General features: G+C 33.4%; 1 protein-coding gene across 1 annotated transcript in view; it reads left to right on the top strand.

The window, feature by feature from the left end:
- The first annotated feature begins 986 nt into the window (after window positions 1-986).
- LOC124359457 overlaps window positions 987-22,308 on the top strand; it is a 151,544-nt gene continuing 130,222 nt past the window's right edge. The window contains exons 1-2 of the mRNA XM_046812206.1: window positions 987-1,150; window positions 8,553-8,679. Coding sequence (XP_046668162.1) covers window positions 8,555-8,679 — 125 coding nt within the window. The 5' untranslated portion in view covers window positions 987-1,150; window positions 8,553-8,554. The remainder of the gene's footprint in view (window positions 1,151-8,552; window positions 8,680-22,308) is intronic.

Genomic DNA, 22,308 nt, shown 5'->3' with positions numbered 1-22,308 from the left:
GCATTGATGGTATCACAGCCAGAGCCCTGCGTGCAACCCCATAAACGCGTCCCTCTGGCCCTGTTGCAATATTTAACTCATCGCTCCAACTCCTTCATTTTCCCAGTAGCTGGAAGGCAAAGCAGGTTCCGTGTCTTCCTTGAAAACTTTCGCCAAATCACCCTGCTACGATATTATCTCAAAGCCTGGTGGTTATCCCAAATACACCAATGTCAGGCTTGCCTCAAAACTGAAGACATCGCCCGTTACAATGGACTAGGGGGTTAGTTATTCCGTCGTAATAACTAACAATATTGGAATGCTCAGTTGACAACTGCGTAAGCATAATTGTTTACTAGGCCGTAATACCCGAGAGCAATACTTTACTGGGCCATTTCAATAAATTTCTACAGCTATGTTTAAGATCAATTACTTCAGCCAGTAGGCAAAGCCCAGACGTTAAAATAGGTCACGGTGGCTGGCGGTATGGATTTTTAGTATATAAGCTGGACAGGCCGGCTTGCAGTCAAGAATATTTTGACAATGGTCTCACAGTGGTTTTACCTGTGTAGCAGCCACAACCCAATGCACAACAGGGCTTTATGGATTTCAATTCCTTATCCTGGTTCTTTAATATCCCCTTTCAATCAAGCTATCTTCATCCAAATAAATTTGTTTTCAACGCATCCTTGTTTAAGAATAACAATTTAAACCCATTTCTATTATACTTGCAAAGTAATGATTTTATATTATTTATTTTGGCTTCTTTAATTTAGTAAAAGTATTGAAATATTGTAAAATGTGGCAAATATGCTAGTCACATAACTTCGATTTCCCATACTAATCCTTTCCTTTTAGTGTCAGTTTTTTCCAGGAAAAAAATACCTCCATGTGGAAACATTGTTCGTCTACCTACGACGGAAAAACAGTACTGAAAATTCCTGTAAGTTGACTGTAGAGCGATCTGTGTTCAAAATAATGAACTGCGTGCACGTTTGACTTGCAACAACTACAACCACAACAACCTGTTGGCCTTCAAACAAGTCAGCTTATTTCAGTTTAAGTTTTATAGTTATTGTGTAGTAGTGGAGGTGAATACTAGAATAAAATGAACTGTCATTAACCTGAAGTGCGTTCGGTGCATTTAAATATCAGTAAATGGATTAAAAAGGTAAATTTCAGGTCTTTTACTTTAATTAATAATTCTGGTAATTAATAATTTAGCTGGAGGATGAAATGGAAAATAAGTAAGCAACTTTAAGATAGACATGCCGGCAGTAAACAGTTGTTTGCAAGTAAACTTACAAGAGTTCAGGCTTTTGTACGAATACTATGGCATTATGTAAGAATGAATGTTGCCTTTCAAATGGAAGGAAACTTTTCAGGAAATGAATTTGTGTTTTTCATTGTTAAAGATTCTGATTCTTCAGGATAATGTTTGTCAGACATGTAGTAATTATTAAAATATTGAAGATTTTATTGTTGTTCGCCTGCATTACTTGAAATGGATCCATTTTCATTTCCATAAAGAATTTTGAGGCACGTCAACTATTTTTGCACACATTCTTAGAACTGACAGTTGAAATTTCTCTAAATCAGAACCCTATTTCCTTATTGTTTAAGCTTTGTAACTTATATGATACTTACCAAGGCAGCAATATAAGTGGCCTTTACGATATTCAGACCAGTAAACCAAATTATCAATTAGAAATATGTACCTAAACTATCAAATACAAAAACATTCTACCTATAGATTTTTACAACAGCCAATTATTGCTAGCTGTTTTAATGTATGGTACCGTAAATGTTTACTTTAGCCACTCCTCAATAGGTCTTAATTTTTTCTTTTCAAGAGAAATATGGTTAAAAATTAAAGAAACAACAGATAGGCTAACAATTAAATTTAGGATAGAAAGAAGCTTTTTTGACATCTTGTAAAAGGCACTAGTAGTTATACAGACTAACAGTTAAGCGTCCAGCGGGTAGGGTACGATAAGCGGACCCGGTTTTTTATATCGAAATTGGCAAACGATATTACTTAATCATAACCATCGATATAATCAATCGAGACTGATTAATTATTGTGAACTATTGACTTTTAATAATCTGTAACAGCTGTAAACACCTTCAAATAATACTCGGGTACTTTGGGATTATACCGACCACACCAGTATGAAGAACACAAAAATATAAATTTATAGAAACAAACGTGATAGAACGAAAAAAACAACTGTTTAATTACAAAATTACAAACTTACAAGCATTTCCAGGTATTGTGATCGGTATTGTTGTCGCTGTTATCTTATCTTTCTCGAGAATCCCGATTACGGCAGGCCGCACGGCATCACATGATTTGCACGGTACATAATTGCCTTTCCATTACAATTCAATTTATATTTCTGATCAGCCCCTCTAGAATTTGATATTTTACTGATAGGTACTATCTCGAGGGATGTTTTTCTTTCTTTGACATCAGCGCGGGCTTTGGCAGCACCCTTTGACATCAGCGCGGGCTTTGGCAGCATCAAGGGTGCTGCCAAAGCCCGCGCTGATGGCCGGAGGCACTCGCATTTTGGGTGGCGGAGTGTGATCAAGAATAAAAACAAGTTTTTAGTGTTTTTCAATAAAGAGTTTAGTTTTAGTTTGGTAATGTTTGTTTTTGTTGAATTTTTGTGTTTGGAGAAATGTAGAGGTAAAACACGGAAGTACAACAAAGCGACGCACCAGCTGAATGGGCGGCGAACTCAGCAATCACGTTATCTACTAGACCGCTCGACTTTGACCTCTGTCTGAGGATGGGGAGGGGTTTGCGATAAGACAATTCCTGTTTTATATTGACGAAATATTGTTCTACTACGCTAATCTAGTAATCAGTAGAAGGAAAATGTCAAATAATGATTCATGTCTGGGTGTGGTCGGTATAATCCCAAAGTACCAATACTCGTAATGTAATATTTCAATTTTATATAAGTAACATTTGATTATTAAAAATGGCAGTCAATATTAGAAAACTACACAACATTGCTTTGAAAGATGATAAGACATTTTTTTTCGTGACTTCAACATGTGAGACTCGTACCGAAAAACCCATTATGTGAAATTTGTGGGAAAGAAACAACTGTAACTGTGAGGGGAGCAAATATGGTCGTCTTCAGTTTTCCTAATTTTGGTTATAATAATTTGTTTGATCACTGTAAATATTGAATTCATATTTTAATTTAAAACATATGATTGTTATTGAGGACTATAGATACTTTTATATCGATTGGTAGTCTAGGATTTGAGATGCGAATATTAGGTATCGATGATTACATTCTTCGATATAAAAAACCGGGTCCGCTTATCGTACCCTACCCCCTCCAGCCATCAGCATGGAGCAGCACTGAAGATCGTTATAGCTAATGTGACTAATGTAAAAACTTTGCTAATGTATTATAACAATATTGGATAACAAACGTTTGCTTTTCCTACATCACAATATTTGTTGTTTTCTACACACGGAAATTGCTTAAAAAGTAAATTGAAATAACAGAGATCAATTACATTTTTGAAAGGCCAAAAATTAAAAAATACTACGTAAATGATCAGACTGACAATAATGTCTCTGGCCATCAGTGCAGGCTATGGTTGTATCTTCAGTGCTGTCATGCGCTGATGGCAATGGACAAAAAGCATTTATTTAAATAGCACCAATAAGTAAAATATAAAACTCCCAAAAGTTTGTCACTAATGCTTAAGAGTTAACATATTTTGTAAACTTCCCTAACTGTATTATTCTACGTAGCAGGGCAATGACCGACAATGGACCGAAGTAAGAGAAAACAACACAATGTCTTTTCTGTCAATTCTGATACAATAATAGTAAGCAGTATACTAATACACTCACAAGAAACTCATTGCATATGCAAAAAAACATCACTAGCTAGTAAAAAAACTATTAGGACCACAAGTGAAAGAACGACTAGTTCTGTAAATGACCACACAACCAAAATCTAACCAATCAAGAAGTTGCATAATAGCATCAGGACTGAAATAACTAAGGAAAAACAGTGAATAAACATCACTATGCAGTTAACAACTGTGATCAAAACGATGAAAAACTCTTAAATTACCTTCAAATACAGTTAGTTGATTTACCCATACTTTCTGCTCAAATTCTCCTGTGAATGTTGCCAACCTTGTTATCCTCTCCTCATATCCTACCCCTCCTTAGTCTGTTATACTTCTACACTCACAAACAACCTCAATTCGTCCGGTTGCTTAGATAGATTGACTAATTGAGATATAAACTAAAATTAAAATACTTGGTATATACAAGTATACTATTTTAAGAAATTGTTTTCTAAATTACACCAACATATTTTTTTGTTTGACCATTGCTCTCAGGACTATAAGGCGTTGTTCGACTGGTAGCAATACCTACGGTTTAAAGATAGATCTTCAAATCCTGCAAAGCAACAATCCCTGTTTAGAATATATGTAGGCAGGTAAAAAACAAAGAAAAACTTAACTTGAGCTTAGCAATTGCTGTTAAAAGATGTGATATCAGAGTATGTAAATCACAATTCCTTGATCTAGTAGGTAAAGATCTTGTAACACGTTCATGAAAACGTCTAACTTTTAAATGCCACTGATTTAAAAAAATAATATTAACCAAAAACTGTAAACGATTTTTGTACGTTAAACTTTTAATCATACTGAGGAAATTATGTAGGCTTCTCAATTTTCCACAGTAAAATTATTTCAATATGTTTTTTCAATGTGTATGTTAAAAAAACTATTTACCTTAAAAATTAAGCAAACTTCGAGTAACAGCTAGTTATATATACAAAATAACAGGAAACCAAAAACAATAACAAGAAATTAAAAACAAAATATTATTATTTTTAAATATTGGAGTACACTTTTTTTTGTTACTTCAAAAATATTAACTGAATCTTATTTTAACATTCTCACTTTATGTTTATACTCAAACACAGATGGTCCGCAATATTTTCAGCAGGCGATCCGCATTTTAAAATTCCTAGAGACATCCAAGAAGACTCAACTATTTATATGTTTAGCAACTAAGGTAGGAGAGATGGAGTGTTCACTGTGGTTGACTGTAAAATGATAACTGTGAACTGGAAGGTTGAAATATGAATTCTTGAATAGTTTTGATCATACGAATCAATGTTTCCTATACAACATTTTCTAAGTTAAGTGTTAAAGATACATACAACATTTACACTAACTTTGAGTAACTCCTTTTAAGCACCTGAAGACGAAATTGATGAACTTGAAAAACATGATACTGCAGTCAGAGCTGTGACTTAAAATATTAGTTGACCGAAAAACAAAGACCAGCCTGAACTTACAACAACCAACAAAAAGTAGTACCATAAGTTAATGCTTGGAAAATGTTCTAATAAACAATCTTAGTAATATCAGACAGACACAATCAATCGGGACTTACCACCAATCCTCTGGGGCAAGGTGGGCAGTGTCTGTAAGGTACACAACTACCCACAAACAGCCAACACCCTGCTGCTGTGTTGGGGATTAGCAGCCTTGGAGTACCCTTCAACACTACATGGGCAACAACCTGAAAGAGCTCTCTGAGGACTCATTCACAGTGATAATGCTGTCTTCCTTGTTCCTTGGAACAAATTATATCTCAGACTTTATAGTATAGCATAACTTTATAGTATTATCTCATCTAGTGTAACTCTTAAAACGAATTTGTAAATGATTGATATTCCTCTAAAAGACAAGGGCAGCTCTCTCGTAAAGAGAGTGTGAAATAGTTAAAAAATGTAGTAAAGGAAGCCTTGGAAAATATTGAGCTCTGTAACTTTGTCGACACTACTATATTGCAACTGGTACATTATACAAAGCAGATTGCACCTAAACAAGAACACTGGAAAACATTTTTTGGCTTGACTGATCTTTGAAGGAACCCTGAAATAAAATAAAGAGACCACTAATACAAGCAGCCATTCTTGACACTAATAACTTCACTGTTTCTGTCTGCAAACTTGAGGCACTTTACCAACCAACAATACATCAGCAGACATTATTTTTTTTATCATGTTCATCTTCTACACAGCAACATACTTTTAACATATAAAACATGTGGTATCGGAAATCATTAACAGTAACCTAATTTGTAAATCTCTTTCAGAGAAGAATACCACTACATTTTATGAGTCGGTAAACTTAAATGCTGTTATATAGTGTTCACTTCTCAATATACAGAATGTAGCTAGCAGTGTAAAAACATGAACTCTAATGCACTAACTAGATTATCTCAGTCACGATGTAAATGTATAATTGGTTACTTTAAGTGGACATTGGTTATCTGGTGATGATTTTAATTATTTTCAGCAATTGTGAATACAATGACTTGGTGTAATCTCAAGCCATTGACATGCACAATTTCTTACTATCTTAACAGATTTTTTCGCCTCATCAATTTATTTTTTTTAATTTTGACTGAAACGGTTAAAATACTGAAAATATTTTCGTCACACAATCATTTTGTACAAATGTTTCTTACTATTTAACTTCAACAACAGCTTTGAATTTATTCAGGAACTTCTAGCCCTAGTTAATTTATAATTCTTGTCTATCTTTTCGTACAACTATTTACAATGTTACACAAAATGTCATGAAAAGCGTTAAAACATAAATTAACCTCCTTTATTTTTAAATAAATCTTTAAATGTATATAATTTTCTATTGTTTACTAACTATTGCTTTACTAAGTTGTTATCAAATTACAAATAATTATGTCCTCCTGTAGTTAAAAGTTTAATTTACATTAATTCTTAATATTTTCTACATTTATTATTTTTAAGATGAGATAAGGGCAATGATCTGTTAAACCAATGTCAAACACCTTCGATTGAAAGGGCATTAAATCTCAGTGTCGAATAAAAATATGACCTTGTAAATGCTTGGTAGACTTTACAAGTCTTTATTACTGTCTCTTGCTCCATCAGTTATGTTTGTAAGATTTAAGAAAATTCTGAAATATAAAAGTCCCGTGGCAGAATTTTATTGGTAAAGAAATGTTGTAATGCTAAAATTAAGCTACAAAAGTTTGAAAAATATATGTTTTGTTGTTTTCAATTGTTTTTACTGGAATCAACCAAAAGGAGTAAAACAGTACGTTTTTTTTTTTTTTTTTTTTTTTTTTTCTTCCTTGGGGCGGCCTACTGCCATGCACTTAAGCCTCAAGGGCCTTTTGCGCACCCCGAAAACACCATGAGGACTACCAGTCTACAACTTCAGCAGTTCAACAAACCGCCGAAAACAACCTATCAAGTCCTCCTGGGAAAACTCGCCACCCCTGTTCAAGCTACCAAAGATGGCATACCGCTCTCTTGCTATTGCTGGGCAATCAAAGAGCAGGTGCTCAGCAGTCTCCTCCTGCTCATTACACCTTCCACAGAGCGGATCCTCCTGAAGGATGCCAACTCTGTGTAGATGCTTCTTCAGGTGACCATGCCCCGTAATGAGACCAATGACCTTGGAAGACATTGATCTGTTTAATGAGAGAAGGTCCGAGGCCACCTTGGAGGAAGGTGACTGTAATACCATTCTACTCACTCTCAAACCCGGATGCAACCTCCACCTTCTCCCATGCTTCGCGCGAATCCATTTCGAGACAACCCTAGAGGATTCACACCTTGGAACACCGCAGAATGGTTGAGGGCCCGTCATAATTGTTGCTGAGCCCTGGTTGGCCAGGGCATCAGCTCTTTCGTTCCCAGAAATCCCCTTATGACCAGGAACCCAACAAACGGTTACATTGTTGATTCTGGCAAGGGAGGAAACGGTCTGATAGCAATCCCAAACCAGTTTGGATTTGATTGCGCAAGAATCCAGCGCCATCAGCGCTGCTTGACTGTCCGTGAAAATGTTAATCGTCTTGCCCCTATATCGCAGACGAAGATTCTCACGAGCACATTCCATAATGGCTGCGACCTCCGCTTGAAAGACTGTCGGATACGGACCCATAGGAACCACCAGCTCCCTACATGGTCTCACTCCCAGAATTCCAGCACCTGTGCCGCTTTTTGTTTTAGAGCCGTCTGTGTACCATTCGAGCTCCGCTGGTGGAAGAGGTTGCTTCCCCTCTGACCAATCATCCCTTGAGGGCAAAATAATCCTAAAGGGTTTGTCAAAGGAAAACTTTTGTGGCATTTACACACAACCACAACACAAATGTGTATGCATTGAGGGTATTATTGAGTGTTAAAATATCATATTAGTACTAGCCTTTTTTATAATAATGTAGAAACCACTGGTGTATGTTGAAATTTAATTTTTAATGTCTGTAAGTTCTTCTAATAAACAGTTTCATGATTTGTTGAAAGTGTATTTATAATTATTGAATCACCAAAACATTTTCAAAATGCACTAGTCATTACACTTGTAATGGGTTACATTTACTGAACAATAGGCCGTAAAAACATTTATAGGATTCCCCCAGAAGTTAATGAAGGTTATGAGTTATAAAGTGTGAAATATGAGAACAGTCACCACAATGACAATGTAGTGGCTGAACTGGAGTATTGTGTCGACAGGCATGAATAGCCGGAGGGCATCCTTGGAACCAGCTCTGTCACAGCTAAAAGAAGAGGAGAAGGTGCAGATCCTGAATATCGTCACCAAGGACGAGATTGTGCGAGTACGTCATGAGTTGTATATTATGTAAGTAATTAGATATAGTATGTTTGAGCTGGCAATTTTGTAATTTGAAAAGTGAAAATATTGTCCATTTGCTTGGCCAATACCTAAAGTAACCATGCTCTATCACATTCTACTTTAATGAAGTAATTTATATATATATATATATATATATATATATATATATATATATATATATATATATATTGGATAATTTATAACGTTATTAAGATTGTATAGTAGCCAAAATAATAATGTGAGCTATAAACAATGTTGGTGACATAAAAATCAACTAATAGGGTTCCTTGAAAAACCTGATAAATTATCTTTGAATATAAATCATCCTATCTTTGTCTTACTTTTTTTACTAGATACTGAAAATGACTTGTTGTATGTCTACAATTGCATTGCAACATTCTATTATTGTTAACTTATGTAACAAATAAATATCGTAGAACTAGCAGTTACCTGTGGCTTCACATGTAATTTCGTAGGCTTTGCATGTGTATGAGCACTTCTGGTTGGAGTGAATTATATTTGGAATAACAATGTTGAGTTTTCCTTGTTGCCATGATCAAGAAAATATGTCCAAAAGTGTATATTTATGGGCATTGTAATTTATTTAGGACTGTAGTTTTTGGGCCATACTTGATTTTGCCTTGTTTTCCTGATCAAGAAAATATATGTACATACACAGGTCTCAGAAGCCTACTTATGTCAAAAGACAACCAAGATCGGTTTTACAACATTGTTTAAATCTATTGTAAATGTTAGATAATAACTTTGTCTTTGATATCTGCATAATAGTACTGACCAAGCACTGTGTAATTTGCTAAATTTTAGTTAATAGTTAAAAGTATAATTTTACTATAGCTTTTAATTCTTTTACTCTGTACTCAACAGTGGTTGCAGAAAAGGTTGAAATAAGAAGTATTGTTACTACTAACTTACTCCATGCTTTCAAGACTATAAATGTAAACAAATTTAAATAAGTGGTTACATTAATTGAACATTATGCTGCCATAAAATGTTTATACAGAACAGTTGATTACTCGTAACAGGCTCTTTCAATCTATAATATTACGAGTACGTATGTGTATTTTTTTTTATTCAAGCAATTTTTTGTGTAAACTTTTATAATATTTTATAGTTATTCTACCATTCAAGGGCGAGACTAATTCAACAAATCAGAGATCATAATAATCGATACAGCCATTCTTGAGCTATAAGTGGTGTAACTAACCAAACTTTGTTTTATGAGTAGATTTGCTGTGGTGATATGGTGATTTCTAAAAAGATCAAAACCATTATTGACATAAATTATTTGCATCTGGTGCAATTCATATTCTGTTTAATATTTGCAGTGAAAGTGAATCATTTCCTGTAAATTTGACCTATAAAATAGAATATTTGTATCGCAATAAGCAATATTTTTAGTATTGGATATATACTAGTGTTTAGTATCCCTTCGGAATCAAACCAGTATGTTTAATTAAATGTTACTTTGGAGATGGTGTACATTGACTGTATTAGCAGATCTGTCTTTTTAATGTCAAACAGACATACTCTGACTTTGATGTCGAGCTTCAAGCTAACGGAAACAGAAAAGCCAGTAGCTTTTGTCAGGTCTTGAATTATTGGAATTAACTTACATCACCAGAAAGAACCCATTTGAATCTAAAACAAATTTCACTGACAGTCGTCTGTCCAAATCTTCTCAAGGTCAATAGGAAATATCCTAGGGTTGTAGTTAAAATATTTTGTTTTATTGCCAAAGTATGGAGGTACAAAATTATTACATCTTTCTTCTATTCCATTGTTTGCTTGATCATTTATATCAGGGGTGCCCAACCTTTTTTACCCAAGGGCCACATTGTAAAGCGTTTATGGCCAGGTGGGCCAACATCCCAGGGGATTTGGAACCCCAAACAAAACGTATTGCCCGGGGTTTGTTCCAGAAATCTTGTGCAAAATATGAGTTTTAAAGTTATTTGGCCCTTGTTTCCTGATTATTGTAATTTCTTATTATTTATTAGTTGTTAGGTAAAGGTTTATAATATATTATGTTTTTAGGTTCTTTTAGTAGAAATAAATATAAACCCAGTCTTTTGGATGTTTGCTCTAATTCTGAGGGAACAATAAAAAAGTCACCAATAAATTGAATACATTGATTTTAATTAATCCTTCTAGGATACTAGGACATACAAATTACCACCATAAATGTCAAAAAGTGAGATTGTTTTGTTTTACATATTTTAAAATCAAAATATTAGTATTGACAAAAAGTTCAATGAGATCCTTGCAATTGCTTAGTGCTGAGAATATCTTTCCACTTAGGCTCAAACTTAGTGGTCCCAATCATTAATAAAGGTTTTAAATGTTCATCTGTAAGGGATGACCGAAATTTTGATTTGATAAAGTTCATCTTGGAAAATGCCTGCTCACATACATAAGTCGAACCGAACAACGAAACCATGGTTCGAGCAAACTTCTTTATGTTCTTGAAATCTTCCGGCAAAGCACTATAGAAAGACAACAGATCGCCTCTTTTAAGGCATTCTTGATAATTTTTCTTGTGCGTTTCATTTGTTGTTACGTCAATAATTTCAAGTTGAAGGGATGGAGGCACAGTATCAATATCAAATTTGAATGGATTTTGAAACATGTTGATTCTACCACAATCTTTGTCAAAATCTTCAAATCTTTCGTTAAACTGCTGACTCAATTGGCTGACTACCTTAGCAGCAAACTCAGAAGGGAACGGAACACTACCTTCAGATACAAATTTTTGACATGTTTCAAAGTGGTCTAAATTCTTATTACTTAGCTGCTTCTCAAAGAAGGCCAGTTTTTTCTAAAAGCATTTACGTGATGGTATGCATCGGTAACAAGAGAATTAGGTCCCTGTAGTTTTAAGTTTAAACAATTGATATGCACTGTGATGTCAACTAAAAATGCTAACTTCCACAACCACACCGGATTAGAAAGTACTGGCTCTTGACGACCTTGTTCTATCATAAAAATATCTATTGCTTCATGAAGTTCAAAAAAACGTTGTAAAACTTTACCCCTACTAAGCCATCGGACCTCACAATAGTAGGGCACGTCTGGGTAGTTACTGTCTATTTCTCACAAAAATGCCTTGAACTGGCGGTGTTTTTGGGAGGACGACCGTATGTAGTTTACTGTTTTCACAAAAATTTCCATCACTTCTGATATTTCCAAATTTTTTCCACACAAAGCCTGCTGATGGATGATACTAGGTAGTATGATGGGTTTCTCTCCACTAGTGCCTTCCACTGCTTTGTATACGTTTCCAACTACACCTGTTTTGGTACCACTCATGTTTTTACCTCCATCTGTAGTCACTCCTTTTAATTTTGTAAAATCAAGTTCGAGACCTAAAACAGTTTCCTTAATTTTCGAAAATATTTCCACACCAGTTACAGTAGTTTTCATTGAATGAACTCCAGCCAGTTCTTCGGTAATTTGAAATTCACTATTTACACCTCTTACAAACAGTAGAATCTGAGCTGCATCAGAGTTATCCGTGGATTCATCCAAAGCAATTGAAAAACATTCAAACCTTTCACAGGCTAACATTAATTGATTGTAGACGTCTTTGCCGATATCTTCGGTTCGGCGAGTCATGGTGTTACGAGACAGACTAATAGAGCCTACCAAAGAAAGTTTGTGAGGACAAAGCTCTTCAACAGCTTTCAAAATACAACTTTTGACTATTTCACCATCACTAAAAGGTTTACCTTCCTTAGCTAAAATGTCAGCAATTTTGTAGCTTGCTCTTACAACAGACTCATTTGCATCATTACGTTTAGTAAATATATTTCTCTGTGATGACAAAGATGCTTTCATAGCATCTACTTTTTCTATTCTAAGTTTACCTGAAAGCTGAGCATATTTACTTTGTTTGTGTTTCGTGTCAAAATGCCTTCTGATGTTGTACTCCTTTAACACCGCTATTGATTCGTTACAAATAAGGCACAAGGCACTGTTTCTGTTATTCACAACAAAATATTGCTCACTCCACTTCTTATTAAAAATACGACACTCATTGTCAATCTTCCTCTTTTTGGTACTACACATTGCGATATAATGTTTTTAAATAATTCGCACTATTATTAAAATTCAACTGTTGCAGTATTCAACACGTAAAGACTGACACCACAAACACTCTTGTCTGTATAGAGACACACGGGCAGTAGCAATAGCACTAGGATTGCAGGGGTGGGGTGGGGAGGTAGTGGAAATAAACAAGTCACGTGGCGAGTGGTGACCTTGAGTTGGGTAGGGGTTACGTCGCCGCACCGCGCACTGTGTCGTGCTTTTCGCGCGCTCTATTCGCCAGCCGGCAGCCACCACCGTAGTCAGTGAAATCTGTCTGCAACTACTTTACTTTCAACACTCATACTCTACCAAATGAATACGGCTCGTTCTACGTGAAATCGGCTGGACTGCTTGGTTCTCAAAATTTGTATTTATTTAATATTTCAAATGCTTGTAAACAAATATGTATGGTGGTTTTGGCAACAAGGCGGGCCACATAAAACTGACTCGCGGGCCGGATTCGGCCCGCGGGCCGTAGGTTGGGCAGCCCTGATTTATATGGTTGAGTTTGAATGATTTCTCTATAAATAGTAGAGTTTTAAATTTTGATCAACACAAACAAATGTAGTCCAATAGTAATTTTTCAGAGTATATATTTTATTTCTGCAAAACAAATAAGAGTTATGGCTGGTTTAAAACCCCAGGACTGCCGCAGACAAATTTTTATAGAATGGAAAATACTGACAGTTTTAAGTTTATATGTTCAAGAAACTATCCTAAATACGGTAGGAAGACACTTACAATGTAATGGAGAAATGCACCACTACAACACCAGGCATGGTAACAACTTCACTCTACCATATTACTCCTGGACCTTTTGTGAGAAGAAACCTTCATACATGGGGGTTAAATGTTATAACAGACTTCCTGCTAAAATCAAAAAAGTGGAAACTAGAGCTTTTAAGAATAAACTGTGTTAGAGAGACATTTTTATAATTTAAATACATTTTTCAATTAAACTGATATTTTAGACAATGTGTCTTGGCTACTACAAGTTGTTATTGTAAAATATTCAAAATTTTGAAACTACTTCAATTATTAATGATTTTTAAATAAAGTTATTCTCTTTCTCTCTCTCCTTCATTCAGTTAGTTATTGTTGACTAGTTTCCACATTACGTGTTTTGAAAGGAAATTACTCTATTGGTTTTAGTTCAATAATTGATTAATTTTATACACTTTTGAATATAATATTTAATTTTTAGTCCAGTCATTTAAGGTTTTATCTGCGGAAAAATTCCTAGTGAGCTGAATTTTGGTATACACCTTCATTATGGCGTTTTAATGAAGATGTGAAAAATCGACATTGGTATTGTGCCGGCTAAAAGAGTTATAAGGGTCAAAAGGTCACGAAAATTAGATTTTCACAAATATCTCGCGACCTATAAATCGGAGGTCAATAAAGGTCATTATAAAAATTATTTCTCATACAATTATCTACAAAAAATGTCTCTTGCTAAAAAAAAAGTCAACCGTTTTCGGACTAGAGCGCTGAGAAAGCGACTACATTATGATGATGCACTCGTTTCCACACACCTTTGAGGTAGAATGCATTTTTTTACATGGTTTACCCTGTAGGCACAATTCATGATCTGTAATAACAGTTTTTTTTATTTTGTGATCAATAATTATTTATTTATACATTTAAAAATAGAGGAAAAATTGCTGAAGAAGTGGGTGGTAATAATTGAAATTCCACAATTGTCTTGTTAGTTTAGCAAAATTGCAGTATCAGTAATTGTCATTTGAATTCCTGATTTTGAAGCACCGTTCTTTGCTAATAGAAAGTGTATTCCAGCATTGACAAGGGCATCTCGAGTGCAATTTTCTTGTTGGAATATTTCTGAGGAATTGTGTAAATCGGGTCTTTTTTCGAACATCTTCATGACTTTAATTTTTCCTTTCCCAAAGTGTTGAAGTCCGGTCATGGCATATAGAAACAGAATATTTTTCTTGCAGTGTGAAAACTTTTTGAGGCTCTCAGTCAAGTATATGTTTGTATCAACATTGTTTTTCCCTGGTTTCTTGAAAAATGGATGTAGGATGATCAAGTGTATTTGTGTGCGTGCTATGAGATGTACGAGTAGATCTATGTCTTCGCCAACGATAATTGTAGTATTATTTATTGATTTTTCAATTCCTGTTTCAACTATTAAGACCTCAGCATCACCACGTGATTGTCTTGTAGAAATACCAACTTTTTCGAAATTATGAATAAACATTTCAATTAATTTTCTTTTGTTAAATTGATCAGATAAAAATGTTTCTTTTTTCTTCGTACCATGAATTAGTCAAAATATTAGCTGCAGTATCTCGAAAGCAAATTATAGTCAAAGATTTGCTTTTTGTGGTAATTACAATATTACTCCCATATCGAGCAATCAATTTTTTATAATATTGTCTTGCCATCTGGAACGTAACCTTGAATTACATCTTTCAACTCAGCCAGTGTGAATTGATAATCATCATTGTTTTCATATTTTCATTTCTTCCATATTTATTACTACGCGTCTTTAAAATGTGAGAGTACTCACTTCTCTTATAGCGCATCTGTATTTTTTCTTTCAATTTCTTCACTTGCTTCTTCCCCCACAAAACAGACATAATTTTTTGAAATCAAAAGAATTAATTCTTTTTTTGTGTAGCGATGTTGATGTACTCAGCTCCTCTTGGCGTCGTTTGAAGGCCGCAATACTCAAATTGTTCGTATAATTTTTATAACAATTTACTGTGAACATTTACAAATGTTTCAGTATTCAAATATTTAATGTTACCATCAATTCTGTCGACACTAGCATTTTTTAATGTTTGTAGACCACGTTTGACTTCTACTAAGTCACAACTAGATAACGGTTCAATACATATGAAACATTTATCACTCATTATGAAAACTGTTCAAGAGCACAAAACTACGAAAATAACGTCTTTAACACTTAAGAAATATTTTTCAACTGAGCTAAACACAGTCCGACAGGCAGTAGCAGGTATAAAGGGACGGGTCTCAAAACAATAATGAACGGAACATCTGCCAGTGAACGTCATTTGTATTATATATAGTAGATTTTACTAAGTTCCAAAACCTCTATAATATAAGTATATTTGTCACAAAATGCCCGAGTGGAAGTTAGAAGTTAAAAAAAAACTTAAATACATTGATAAAAAGCAATAGAGTTGACGCCTTATATGCATACGTATATAATGCCCTATGTGAGTGAGTGCACCCCACTCGCTTTCTCAGCACTCTAGTCCAAAAACGGTTGACTACATAAAAATACAAGAGATATTTTTTGTAGATAATAATATGAGGAATAATTTTTATAATGACCTTTTTTGACCTCTGATTTATAGGTCGCGAGATATTTGCGAAAAACTTATTTTCGTGACCTTTTGACTTACAAATTTTTTAGCCGGCACGATATCAATGTCGATTTTTCACATATTCATTAAAATGCCATAATGAAGGTGTATACCAAAATTCAGCTCACTCGGAATTTTTCCGCAGATTGAGGTTTAAAAAACCTAAAATGACTGGACTATTTAGAGATTTTAAATTAAAACTATTATGACTCGAGGTAGTAAGATAATTTTTTTTAAGAAAACCAAAACATTAGAAATACTCTTACCAGAAAAATAGTAAGGAAAATTATTTATTCTCTCTCTCCTCCCTCCCTCCTTCCCTTTCTCCCCCCTCCCCTCCCTATGGTCCTAATAACTAACTGCAAACCTCATCTGAGATATCCCTCTCTCACTCACTCACTCACTTTTATCTCATATCACTCATTTCACAAAAAGTAAATTATTCGTAAAATTCAGTATATTATTTGTTCAGTAAGGCAAGTTTTTCGGTGACAACCAATGTTGAATTGTAGACATAGACATAGACATAGACATAGACATTCTTTATTGCCATTAAACATGATATGCAATAGGCATAGTCAAATTACAACATGATTTATAACCAAATTACAATAGAATCTTCAATTGCTGGTTACAAGTTAGACAAAGTAAGTTTTACATTGCAAAAATATAAAAATATGAGTTTAAGGCACATACAAAGCGTCAACAGTTAAAAGATCCTTAAAACTAAATTAAAATGGTAACTTAGCCTAGCTTAAAATTTAAAAGTTGTCTCGTTAAAAGTGAAATTTAAAAAACTCTTTTACATCATAAAATGGATTATCTATTAACCAGTTATACATAACATTCTTAAATCTAGTACTGCTGATGTGATGAACAATTGGTGGGAGCCTGTTAAAAAGCTTTATGCTCATAACATTGTAGGAAGACATAGTTTTGCTTAGCCTATAGTGAGGAAAACGAATAGTGTGACTAGACCTGGTAAAATGGTTATGTACATCAGTAGCAAGGGAGTGTTGAAATAAATTATTTTTCACATGACATAAACATACAAAGATATACAAGTTGATCACAGTCAAAATTCTCTCTCTAACAAAGAGTGGTCTACAATGGTCAGTTGAACCTGAGAAAGTTAATATCCTTAATATCTTCTTTTGTAACAATAAAACATTTAATACACCTATACCATTACCCCAATACATAATACCGTACAATAACACAGAGTGAAAAAAAGCATAATAACATTGTTTTAAAAAGTTGGTGGGTACAATTTCTCTTAATCTTCTAATCAGGTACACTACTTTACAAAGTTTACTACAAACATGTTCTATATGGGAATGCCAAGATAATTTTGGGTCAAAATAAAAACCTAACAATTTAACAGGTTGTACAAAGTCTACATTATTACTATTGAGAAAACTATTGTTTACAGAAAAGTTTATTATTTGAGTTTTTTCCACATTCAGTAAAAATTTATTTGCTGCATACCACTCAACTGCTTCACTTAGAACTGTATTTGTCATGTAATCACACAAATTGAGATAACAGCTATTGGACTTAAAAAAAGTAACATCATCAGCAAACATAAGTGTACTAGCCGATACATTATCAGGAAGGTCATTAACCATTATCAAAAAAAAGAAAAAAAAAATGTGTAGTATTAACAGACACATTTAACAATAATAAAAAACATTTAATTGATATGGGCTATCTTGATTTTAGATCCAAAACAACAATTTAAATTTCAAACACTTTTACACCCTTATTTTTAATCATTGAATCATGGGAGACGTCTCATTTTAAGCTATAATTAATTGCCAAATGATTTTTTAGTTTTTTCCAATATTTTTATTAGTTATTTAGGGGAAAATATGAAACATTTTTCTACTTTACTGTTAGAATATAAAAAAAGTATAGGCAAAGCTTTACAAGTAAAACTAAAAAGTATTTGGGTACACATTAATAACATTTTTTAAACGAGACATCTTCCATGACTCAGTGACCGTAAAAATGGGTGTAGAATGTTTTAAGTTTAACAGTGTCTTTATGGAGTGAAATTCAAGGTTGTTTCACTATGGACGACTGTTAAGTTGTGCTATTTTACAACAGATAATTTAGTTTACAAAAATATATGGTTTAATATCTAAAAATAAATGCCATGGGCTATTTATTTTTTGTGGAATATATGGAAAGTTCAAGTTTTGATTACATATTGTTTTTGTTTAAACACTGTGTACTGGAGAAGAATATTTGGCTTTAATGCTAGAAAGGCTAATACCACTGCACATTCCCCTGTATACAATACAATGAAGTAATGGAGATCTTAAATAATTGAATTATGTAAATGTACCCATAAACGGAACAAGGCAGAGGTGTTAGATGTGGGTGGGCGCTGAGGTGGTATAAACAACACTGAGTCCAGATGTGTGTGTGTGTGTGTGTGTGTGTGTGTGTGTTTTTATATACAGGTAGGTCAGTCAGTGTAGGCAATGCCCACCCATTGCCCACCTTAGTCCTTTCAGTTCATATGGCACTTTCAACTATGGTAGGCACCGTAAGTAGTCTTGCCAATATATCTCTAGATAGTGTTAAAATTATATTGTTCATTGTTATGTCTTTTATCATTGAAATAAATTATAAACTACATGTTTTGTGTGGCGACACAGTTTATGTTTCAGGGCATGTATAGAGATTTTTCAAATCCTTTAAATCAACATTTGTTAGTTTAAAGTGTATCTGAGGCCCATTGTGTTGACATAAAAATAAAATTATTAATTTATTATTGTTCTATACCTTATTCCATAAACAGCTAAAATAATATAAATACGAATATGTAATATACAGGGTGTTTCAGGCCACTCGTGCAGTATATATAGCAGCCAAAGAAACCAAGCTGCATAAATCGTTTCAACAGATACCCCCATTTTTTACCCCAAAGTGAAAGAGTAAAATTTTTTAACCCGGAAAAATAGCCGAAGGTTTCCGGGACTCCTTTTACTGTATGCTCGATTTTAATCATGTGAATAATAAAATATCTATTTACCTGATGGATATGTAATTTTAACAAAGTGGCTAACAAAAAAGGTCATTTAGAGTTTAGCTGTATATCTTACGGTTGCATCATAAATTGCCACTAAACTTCAACTTAAATGTTAGAGAGGGCTTCTTAACTTCATCTGGTATAAGACATCTTCTACCTTTTTTTCTTTTTTTTTTTAACTTTTTCAGATTAAAGTAAAACTCTGTCCACCCTATCTAATAAACATAAACAATAGCAACTGACTCACTTGCTTATACAAATTGTAACATATTTCTAGAGGGACTGAAAACTTCAGAATCAAATACATGTCTGGTCAGGAATTGACCTCTTTTAGGTTACTCTCCAAACACTTGGCTTTTCTAAACACCTACTAAGAGGCTTGGATTTGCTTTTTGACTTGTTTAGCCTTTTATAAGTCAACCGTCTGTCTTACTTCCACTGTCCACTTTTTTGCCAACTGTTATATATCTTCCAGGATACATATAATTCTCTTTGTTAATGTAATCACCTTGTCTCTGCATTTCCCTAATATATACATCTCTCCTAAATAATGTAAACTTCTGATCTTTCAACAATCCAGTCAGTTTAATCCCCATTTATACTAAATCTCTCCGGTTACCTAACTTCTATGAAAGTTCATCTCCTTTGTTACTTTATAACTATCATGTCCTTACGTTCAAACAGGTCCAGAGGTGATGGAAAATTAGCATAATTAAAGATATTAAAAAATACGTTCAGAAACGTTAATATGTACTATGGTCCTAATAACTAACTGGCAAACCTCATGTGAGATATCAGCTTACTACCTACATCAGCTAATCCCCAGAGTTAGCCAACACCCCACCGGGGACCATTTGACGTAACCCCCTGTGAGTCAAAGGCGAGTTATATTTCAAAACGTACAATTAATTAAAAATGTTACTCGTTATGTCACGATAATAGATTATATTACCTTAAATGAAAGACCTTAAGAAAAAAACACTTTTCCGGATGATCTTGGTTAAAATGTTGCTTTTTCATTTATATATGATTATTTTCCATAGTAGCTAATTGTTTTATATTGGGCTTGGAATTGGTACTATGTTTTCTCTGGTTAAGACCTTTTAATTAAAGTCTTACACGATAAACAATTCCATATAAATATTTTTACTTATTAGGATTGATTAGCCAAATATTGGCTTTTTGATAGTGTTTATTTTGTCTTGTAAAGACCTTCAATTTGGAGTGTCTCTATTTGGGTTTTTCTTCTTTTTTATGCTCCCATTTCCCCTTTTTTTTTTTGGCAAGAAGTGTTAATTTAGGAAACTGTTAGAAAAACTTCACAGATTCTTGAAGGACGTTTGAACATTTTCATTCCTTCCAAAGTTAAGACAGGACGTCTTCAGATCAATTAGTTTTCTAAGTTTTCAAAAGCTAATGTTTTCTATTTCTTTTCTACCGTTATTCTAATAATTAAAATTATATTATTGTAATTTCTGAACCTCATAATTCTGTTTTATAGGTCTAAAACATATCACAAATCAGAATATGATTTTTAAGTTTTTAGCATTCTACTCTTAATTTTCAAAAAATACAGAAGTGAACTGAAACTACTCCAATGAATATTTTATGTGTATAAAAATTCAATAGTAACGTAAGTAAATGGCAATAGCTGATGAACATTTGTTCATGGTGTGTGTTGCTTGATGAAACTTATTTTGTAATCTCTTTACAAGAAACCTACAGAAATAAAACGAGAAAACAGAGTGAACTATTTGTTGAGGACACCATGCAGGGGAAACTGTGATAAGTGCTAGTTATCAGTGTGGCTGGCCTACATTAACTCTCCCACTGGTACAGGAAGTGGGAAGTGGCAATGGTTATAATCGTTTACTGTTGATAGGCCAGTTACTTTAGAACTGTTTAGCTATATATGAATAACTCTATTGAATTAAATAGCTTATAGTTTTTCTCCTATTCCAATGTTTGGTTATTTTCTGAAAAGAAACTTAAATTATATTTTTTAAATAGTATAATACACAAGTTTAGTCAATATTTTATATTGTATGCTGTTTTATAAAAATCTAAATGAGTTATTATATCATAGATATATTATAATAATATACCTAACTAATTAAATTTCAGGAAGAATGCATTTAATTAAATGTCATGTAAGAAATGTGTATATTATTATTTCTGACCTAGCAATAAATATTGAAAAATATATTGTTTGAATCAAGATTGTATTTTAAAATTTTATACATCGAGTTTCTTGCTTTAAAATGTTAACTTCAATTATTATTACTGAAATTTGACTGAATTAGGTCGTACAAATAATTTATATCAAGGTTCATAACATGTGGTATAATTTTGTTCATAACACGTGGTATAATTTTGTTCATAACATGTGGTATAATTTTGTTCATAACAGTGGTATAATTTTGTTCCAACACCAAAATAAAAGGATAGATTATTAACTATCAGTGTTTAGATAATACCAAACTTAATCACCTTCACCAAAGTATTGTGAGTTAAAATTTGCATATGAGAATAAAAGAATCAAAATCATGACTAGAGACAATTGATGAATATAGTGAAATTTGTATATTAATCACAATTAAAATTTGGTTATAATTGTATGTCTCTTTAGAAAGCTGGAATCAGGATTATGAACATTCATTTAAGGATACATTTAAACCAGTGGAATAGATAAGGAATAAGGTCAATTAAGTTATCTTACATGGCTCCACTCACTCCAACTTTTCACTTGGGGTTTGCACAGTTTGGTATAGTAGTGGGCTCGGTATTCTGACTGATCTGCTTGCATTAAATGTCCAGCTTGATAATGACCAATACCTTAAGCTTCTGGCAACCATTACATTTTTCTTCTTAATGTAATGAAAACTTAATAGCAATTACACAGTTTAAAGATGATTTTCTCATGATCATGAATATCTAAAACTTTTTTTGTTGGACAAGTAACAGTCCTGAAATCTATAACCCTTACAAGTAATGTATTTTATGTTTGCAAAACGATACTTAAAATTGTCCGATTTTAATTATTTTTATGTATTCGTTATAATTAAAGCAAGGTTTATAACGCCATGTCACTACACATTAAAAGTGGTTGTTAGAGAAAATAATTAAAGTTTA

This window comes from Homalodisca vitripennis, chromosome 4, assembly GCF_021130785.1.
Source record: "Homalodisca vitripennis isolate AUS2020 chromosome 4, UT_GWSS_2.1, whole genome shotgun sequence".
NCBI lineage: Eukaryota > Metazoa > Arthropoda > Insecta > Hemiptera > Cicadellidae > Homalodisca > Homalodisca vitripennis.
Note: the sequence above shows the minus strand (reverse complement) of the source record. Positions and strands in the feature narration are given on the sequence as shown.